The sequence below is a fragment of the Pantherophis guttatus genome, chromosome 6 (genome assembly GCF_059756535.1).
Source record: "Pantherophis guttatus breed Tessera chromosome 6, ASM5975653v1, whole genome shotgun sequence".
In the NCBI taxonomy this organism is placed as follows: Eukaryota; Metazoa; Chordata; class Lepidosauria; order Squamata; family Colubridae; genus Pantherophis; species Pantherophis guttatus.
This window is the reverse complement of record NC_142068.1, coordinates 59,022,039-59,030,522: the sequence shown is the minus strand read 5'-3', so window position 1 is coordinate 59,030,522 and position 8,484 is coordinate 59,022,039. Positions and strand designations below refer to the sequence as shown.

General features: G+C 46.5%; 1 protein-coding gene across 1 annotated transcript; it reads right to left on the bottom strand.

Annotated features, from left to right (window-relative positions):
* On the bottom strand, window positions 1-2,488 carry HMX2 (H6 family homeobox 2). Its single transcript, XM_034436339.3, has 2 exons — window positions 2,058-2,488; window positions 1-625 (listed from the first exon to the last, which is right to left on the bottom strand). The coding sequence occupies exons 1-2, from the start codon at window positions 2,338-2,340 to the stop codon at window positions 78-80; spliced, it is 831 nt and encodes a 276-aa protein (XP_034292230.1). The 5' UTR covers window positions 2,341-2,488; the 3' UTR covers window positions 1-77.
* Window positions 2,489-8,484: the final 5,996 nt, after the last annotated feature.

The following is an 8,484-nucleotide window of genomic DNA, read 5'->3' as shown; positions in this document are numbered from 1 at the left end:
GGGCGCGAGGGTCGGGGGGGGAGGAGGGGGTCCTGGGTCGGGGCCGCCTGGCCTCCAAGGCTGTCCAGAGTCCGGTCTCAGTAGTCGAGCTTATTGTAGAGGTTGTAAAGAGGTAAGGCGGACAGGTTGCTGCCGGGGTAGTATAAGGGCGCCGGGAAGGCGATGGACCTGGGCACGGGTACCCTGAGGACGGAATTGTCTCTGAAAACCAGCGGCATCCCCACCAGAGTCTGGGCCGAGGCGTGGGCCATGTTAGCCGCTTCCAGTTCGGCCGAGAGCTGCCGCTTCCATTTGTTCCGCCGGTTCTGAAACCAGGTTTTGACTTGAGTCTCTGTCAGTTGCAAGCTGGAGGCCAGGCAGGCCCGCTCGGAGCTGCTCAGGTAGCGCTTCATGTCGAAGGTCGACTCCAGCTGGTAGACTTGGCTCCGCGAGAAGACCGTGCGCGTCTTCTTCTTGGCCGAACCGGCCTGCCTCTCCGCCCCGTCCCTTGGCCGGTCCGCCGAGCAGGCGGGCGAATTCGGAGCGAACGGCTTCTCTTTCTCTTCCTTAAAATCCGGCTGGGACGGAGAGAGGAAAGGGGGCGTCCGGTCGGAACCGAGCGCCGCGCCGGTCCCCTTGGAATTGCCTGGAGTAAAGAGGAAGAGAAGAAGAAGTGGGCATGGATACTGCGATTTGTCCTGGGCGGAGGAGAGGGGAAACCCACCATAGCCCACCCCAAATAACATACTCTGGGGGTAAACCTCTGGGGCTTAAACCCTAACCCTTACAAATATTTTGTGTTGTGTTGTGTTGTGTTGTGTTGTGTTGTGTTGTGTTGTGTTGTGTTGTGTTGTGATCCATCCATCCATCCATCCATCCATCCATCCATCCATCTATCTATCTATCTATCTATCTATCTATCTATCTATCCATCCATCCATCCATCCATCCATCCATCCATCCATCCATGTCTGTCTATGTCTATATGTCTATATCTATGTCTATCTACCTACCATACTTACCTACCTATCCACCTCAGAGAAGGGAGGGGGATGAGCGCATTGGTCTCCCCACTCCTTCATCTCTTTATGGTTGTGTACAGATCCTATTTGTAGCTCTTCCGGGAAGCTGATCTGATCAATTGTGCAGCTCTAGACTCACGAGCCGAGTCTCCTCGGTTGCCGCATCCTGTTTAGATTCGTTTCTACTTTCTAGATCGCGCAAGCCTTCTCCCAGGCGTGCTTTCTCGGCAGGAAGTCCCACCGCTGTTGCTGGGCTTTGCTCTCCGCTAGGTTCTGCCTTGCACTGGGCTGTGGTCAGTTCTTACCAACCTTCCGTGGCTACAGAGCTCAGAGAAGCGAACAAAAGGAAATCGAGTGGAATTTATTCAGACTCTCCTTTTCCCAATGAATTACGAGGGCCGGTTGTGTTGCTTTTTACAAAGTACACCACCCTTTAAAATAAATATATATATATATTCGGAGCTCAGTCTGTAGGCTCCTCGCTCCCTTATTTTAGGAGATGCCAGAAAATCCAAAAACATCGATCAGAAAAAATGCGGGCGGCATGATTACATACAGTAACCATTTTTTTAAAAGAAAAAATCGCTCTGCCTAAATCGTTATTTTAAAAAGGGAGGAGACACCAGAGACAATTATTGAAATTATCACGACGAAGGCATCGTCTCCACACACACACACACACACACACACACACAGAGAGAAAGAGAGAGAGAGAGAGAGAGAGAGAGAGAGAGAGAGAGAGAGAGAGAGAGAGAGAGTGAGAGAGAGAGAGAGAGAGAGAGGACCCAAAACTGTATTCCCCCACCCCCGGACCTCTTCATTTAACCCACCGCCTTCTCTGAAGAGTAAAAGAAGATTAGAAAACAGATTTGTGGATAACTCTGCACCCAAAGTAAAAAAAAAAAAAAAAAACAGGCTGAGCTTTCGTTATTACACTCTCCGCTTTTATAAATAAGATGCCCCTAGAGATCATTCTTCCTAATTAGGAAGCAAAGGGTGCTTCTCTGCGCCACCCCCCCACTCCCCAATTCCCCGCCATCCCGGGCCAATACTTACTGAGACACGTGAAACCGAGAGGCTGATGCTTGTGGCACGTTTCTTCAGGGGCCTGCGAGTCGGGGCAGAAGCAAGTGGGATGTTTCCAGCTCTCGTCCGGCTCTTCTTCTTCGGAAGAGACCGACAGGCTCCTCTTCCTGCTCGGCCAGGCGGAGGCGGTCTGCTTGGAGCTGGGCTCTCTGCCTCCTCCCGAGGTGCTGCTGCCTAAGATCGACTGGATGGTAAAACTGGAGACCGGAGCTGCCGCAGGACAACCTTTGCCGGCATCTTCTTTGTTGCTCATCCTGGGCTCATAAGAAAGGAGAGAAGTCCACCGCTGGCGTTAGAGGCGCTCTGGGGAGCAGGGGTCAAGTCTGAGCGGAGGGAGCTGCCGGAGGGGCTGAGCTGCCTAGCCTGGCTTTGGGGAGACCGGTTTGGGGGGCTTTTTTGGCGTGCCTCGGCAGGTTTTCCTTGAGCTTGCCGAGTCTGAATGCATGCTCCTTTCTCTCTCGGATCTCTATTGATCTACGGACTGCGAGGTGGCGGGGCTTCATTTGCATGGAGGTTACCTCCGCCTTGGCCAATCACGAGCCGCCAAGCGGCCCCGGAAAGTTTCAAAATTCTAGATCAGAGACAGACAGCTGACTGCAGAACACCCAGCTCTCCTTCTCACTGAAACCGACCCACTAGAAGCGGTGAGAAGCTTTTTCTTTTTTCTTTTTAGCGAGCGTTTGTGTGTAAAATAAATAAATAAATAAACCCTTTGACGCGCGTCCTCTTCCTTTCCAGCGCCTGCCTTGTACCCATTTAGGATAAAGTGATCTAAGTGAATCTATATGGCCCTGAATTCTTTGGTTTAAAAGATGGGAGCGATTTGGAACGACCAACTCGTTTCGCAGCGCGTAGATCTTGGTTCCCGTAAACGAGAACCAGGGTTTAGTCCCATATATCAGGCAGGTATAGGTGTTTTCTGGAGCGCAGAGGTTGCCCTCTTGCTCTCCAAGAAGCTCTCGCCAGGGAAGCTTACTACCAAGTAAATGTTGTTTACGGATGATTCCAGAAACTATTCAGGGATGTTTTTTGCATTTTATCAGTGTTTATAAAAAAAGAAAAAAGAAAAAGAAAAGAAAAGCTTTAGTAACCCCTGCTCTATACTTTCATTTTGAGCAGAGAAATTTTCTCACGCTTCGCGCCTCCTTTAATGATTCTGAATTCATTTCCAGAATAGAGCTGCAATAATTTAAACGAAGAGAAGAGCTTGCTATGAATGCTTAAACCAAGATAGCATGGTAGCAATAAAACGTTCCCCCCCCCCACACACGACTCCCAAAAGGTTAGCTGAAAACTGATGGAGTGGGGGGGGGCGGGAGCGCGACGATTTCATCGGTGAATGAAAGTCAGCGTTTGAACCCCGCTGTTAAACCCTCAAGCGCGCGGGATCGTCACTCATCTCCGTCCCTCGGGAGCCAAGGGAGGGACGGGGGTGGAGGGGTGGGATGTGGGAGCCAGGCAAAGATACTGCTTTTCCACGGATGGGAGATTGCAGGCGACGCGCATTCAAGTTGCCTGGCGCCAAGATGCCTAGGCAAGGAGCACGCATGGGGGCGGGGGGGGGCGGGGGAGGCGGCTTAGCTGGCAACCCAAACTGAGAAATTATCTTCTCTTCTCCAACTCTGACAGATCCAGCTCTAACCTTCCCCTTGGGATGTAATCTTTCCCGATGGGTTCAGGACGAGGATGGTTATCAGGACCATCTAAGAATAAGCAATTATATGGCCTTTCTACTCGGACTGACACACCTTCTCTCCATCGCTTGTAATACAATCGCTCCGCTTCCTCCGGATTTGTACATCTTTGATCAGGGTAAAAAGGGAGGGAGGGAGGGAGATAGAAAGGGGGAAATCTTGATTTCTAAAAGTTTTCAGCAACTTTTCTCTAGAGAGGGGGGAGGAAGGGCAGAAGATGCACACCTGGATAAACTGACTTACTGATGAAGAAGCATTGTGAGACTGGTACACGTTAGTATAATAAATCAATGACGTGTGTGTGTGTGTGTGTGTGGAATATGTACCCGATTGGCATGGCATAATGAAATATAACTTCAGCAGAGCCACGTGGTCAGCAAGAACAGAATAACAGAGTTGAAAGGGGCCTTGGAGGTCTTCTAGTCCAACCCACTGAACAAACAGGAGACCCTGTTCCATTCCAGACAAGTGCTGTCTGATCTTCTTAAAAGCCTCCAATGATTGAGCAACCCCAAACTTCTGAAGGAAAGCCATTCCACTGGTTAATTTTTCTCACTGTTATGAAATTTCTTCTTAGTTCTAGGATGTTTCTCTCCTTGATTAGTTTCCATCCATTGTTTCTTGCCTTGCCTTCCAATGCTTTGGAAAATTGGTTGCCCCCCCCCCTTTTTTTTTGTGGCATCTCCTAGGATATTGGAACACTGCTATCATATCACCTCTTGTCTTTTTCACTAGACTAGACCAACCCAATTCCTGCAACCGTTCTTCATATGTTTTTCTTCCAGTCCCCTAATCTTTGTTGCTCTTTTCTGCACTCTTTCTAGAGTCTCTACAAATTTTTTTTCTTATAATATGATGACCAAAACTTGATGCAGTATTCTAAGTATGGTCTTACCAAGGCTTTATAAAGTGGTACTAATACTTCATGTGACCTTGATTCTATCCCTCTGTTACTGCAATTTAGGATTGCATCTAAAAGAGCCTTGATAGTACAGTGGTCTACGCACCCTGTTATTAACACAGCTGCCTGCAATTTACTGCTGGTTCGAATCTCTCCAAGGCTCAAGGTTGACTCAGCCTTCCATCCTTTCTAAGGTAGGTGAAATGAGGACCCAGTTTGTGGGGGCAATAAACTGACTTTGTATAAAATATACAAAAGTATGAAGGCTATTGCTTAACGCATTGTAAGCCGCCCTGAGTCTCCGAAGAAGGGCAGCATATAAATCAAATTTTAAAAAAAAAAACCATCAGAAAGGTTGTTATGTTTTCTCATAACATTTGCAGAGCAAAAGGGTGCTTGGTTTCTAACAACTATAGGAGACATATCTAAATCATTTTCCCCAATACTAATTATTTGGATAGCGTGGATCAGTCTTTCCCAACTGGCATGGCAGATCTTATCAGCCATGGTGATGGGAGTTGCAATCCAACAAATTTTAGATGGACTGCTGACTAAGACTTCTAAGATTTCACCATAAAAGCAAAAAGTAAAAACCCAATGAAAGAGCAGCCTTCACCAAAAAGAGTTGCAATCTATTCCTAACCCCAAAAAAGACCAACTCCAATCCTTTTATTCCTAGTTTCAGATGACCAACCAAGCAATTCTCAAGGAACCACTCCATTCTATTTCACCTTCTGAACATTTTCTTGTGAACATTTTCTTTTTTTTCCCTACTGATTCAACAACTCATGGCTATTGAGCATGCTCAGTGTTATCAGACCGCTTATTTCCTTTATCAGAGGCTATGCTCGGGGGTGGATAAGAAATAAAGGAGCTTGGCTTTTATTTTATACTCCTGGAAATAAAAGCTTGTTGATGCATAATTCTTATTTCTTCATGGTCTCCTTGTGGGTGTGGGCACTCACTGCTTGAAAATGCTATCAGAGACCATTCAAATACAACTGAAGCAAGCTATATGGATTTGACATTGAAATCGCCTTAGAAATTGCATCTTACATTATAGAATGGTGCAATTTAAACTGTAAAGGCTAAGAGACTTGATTGTTTTAAGCTTCAGTCAGATACAGGCAATGTTACCCTCCTTGAAATTTATCCATTGGAGTTCACAAGTCATAAATAGATCCATAGATACCCCAATTCTTATACCGTCTGGCATAAGAAAGGTAAATGACTTTACTATGGTAGCTATTCTGGACTGCAGGATGAATCAAAACAACAAAACTTAAGGTTCCAGGCAGGTGCAAATTCCCTTTTATATTGAATTACTGTTGGTAATCGTCAAGCTCTTTTCGCTGCTTAACAACTGTATGCAGTCTGCAAATCTCCCTATGGGTTAGAATACAGATTCCAATACAAGAAGAGTATATGTAGCTCAGACTTGAACTGTGAAATCCTGAGTGGTCTCATATATTGGTTGCTTGCATGCAGATTATTAGTTTTTTTTAGCTATTCAAGTAGGTAACATTTTCAGTGCTACAAGGAAGTGGGATTTGCCCTCTGTTTCTACAGAGAGAGCAAACCTGAAAGCAAACCTCTATTTATAAACAGAGTATATCTCACTCCCTTCTAGCACTGAAGATGTTACCTAGTCTGGTAACTAAATGGCTGCAAGCAAACAACCAATTCAGAGAGCACCAAGAACTTCACAGTATGTTCCACTGGACTCCAAACCTTTTGTAGATCCCTAGATTTAGCTCAGTTCTTTTAAAGATCCCTAGATTTGGAAAAAGCTATTTTATGGTCTGGAGTGAAGGCAGGACTAATAGTACCCTGAAGTCAAAAATAGTATGGTATATGTTAAAGCAGTGGTGAAATCCATTTTTTTTACTACCGGTTCTGTGGGCATGGCTTGGTGGGCATGGTGTGGCTTGGTGGGCATGGCTTGGTGGGCATGGCAGGGGAAGGATACTGCAAAATCTCCATTCCCTCCCCACTCCAGGGGAAGGATACTGCAAAATCCCCATTCTCTCCCCACTTCTGGGGGAAGGATATTGCAAATCTCAATTCCCACCCCACTCTGGGGCCAGCCAGAAGTGGTATTTGCCGGTTCTCCAAACTACTCAAAATTTCCACTACCGGTTCTCCAGAACCTGTCAGAACCTGCTGGATTTCACCCCTGTGTTAAAGGCTGATAAGCATTGTGTCCTGGTACAATCTTGAAAAGAGTTGTAAAAAATATTGCTTGTTCTGAGAATGAGTCACACAGAGCTCAAGTGCAAGACTCAACCAAAGCATTTGCTTTTATTATTGTGACATCTCTTGAGATAGAATGGATCTATGGCTTAGGGTGTCCTACCTCTCCCAGTTCCAAGGGTGTGTTTTCCCCTTCTGCAATGTTTAAATCCGTTCCAAAGCATTACAATCCAGACTTTAATCCAGAATCTGCTGGAAGTTTCTGGGATCAGATTCTGAACCTGAGCTAAAGACTGTGGTGACTCTCCCGTGACTTTCTAGCAACTGCAGGATGCTGACTGTGTTCTGCCAGCCCATTCACATGTAGTGCTTGGGTGTGTGTGTGTGTGGAGGATCCTAGTCACTCCTGCCATTCTTTCTCTCATAGAAAATGGCCTTGCAACACCCCAGTGATTTCCAAGCGGAGCTTCAACCCAGGATTCGCAGAAGGTGCTTCTCTTGATTGCTGCATGGATTGCCAGGGATAACAGAATATAGGGAACCATCGGTAAAGGAAAGGAGCTCAGTTCAGACAGCACAAACTACAGAGTGGTTACACTAAACAGGCAAAGAATGGCCAGGCCAAGGGGACTGTTCTGCGTTCATTTACTAGTAAGTGCATGTCCTCCATCCCAACCCAGCTCCCTTCTCTTCATCCCAAATCACAGGGATGGAAGAAGCCTGGACAAGAAGAGAGAAGGAGGGGAGGGAGTAACTCCTGTTCTTCTTTCCTTTCGGTCCCACCCATTTTTCACTCAGCTGAGCTTTCTTAAAGGTTGTGATTCTCCCTCCCATTCCTCAAAATACATAAGAAGAGATAAAAGCAAGATCCCAATCAATACAGACAAATGTCAAGATTCTTCCCCGTGACATTTTCATTAACTCCCAGCCCCCCCTCCCCCTCCCCCGCATTAAGGCCGGCATATTGAATCAAGCGCTTATCAAATAATTAGGGGGAGCGAGCTGCCGCCCGGTGGAAGCAACGGCGGGGAGATCATTCACTCCTTGGCTGTGCAGGAGCCTCATTAAAGGCCCTAATTGATTCAAGGGAGTGTGGCCCGGCTCCTCCCCTCCTCGTGCGGGGCAGGTGCTGTCCTGTTTTACCGCATTAACCTTTTCAGTGCTTTTCAACAGGCTCCAGACACATTACAAATGGTCAGCTTTAATCATGATGTCAGCTCATTAACCCGGAAAGACCTCGCATTGAAACATAATGTAAGGGATCGTCCTTCACTCCGCTCTGCAGGCTGGGCCTAGATTGCCTCCGAAGCCTGTGGAAGAAAGGGGACTTTCCGTCTCATCGAGCAAAGAAGTTACTGCTTTTTTAGGTTCGGTGTCCTGTGTTAAAGAAAATTATTTATCCTTGAATAGCCATCACATTTCCTATCCCAACTTTGATGTGTTTTAATAAGGGGAGTGGAGCATTCTTCTGCGAAAACCTTAACCAAAAACCCAGGCTTTGGTTTGGATTTCAAGTTTCGTGGTTGTGCCCCTTGTCTAACCTAATGCTCACTTTCTCTCTAAAAATAGGTGGGGAATAGAAATATTTCCCTTTAACTTCTCTATGAAA

Bases quoted from the DNA above. Each gene is read 5' to 3' on its own strand.
- HMX2 (XM_034436339.3), bottom strand. From the start codon at position 2,340: ATGAGCAACAAAGAAGATGCCGGCAAAGGTTGTCCTGCGGCAGCTCCG. The intron at 626-2,057 runs GTAAGTATTGGC...TCTTTACTCCAG, and splicing joins TCTCGGTTTCACGTGTCTCA to GCAATTCCAAGGGGACCGGC.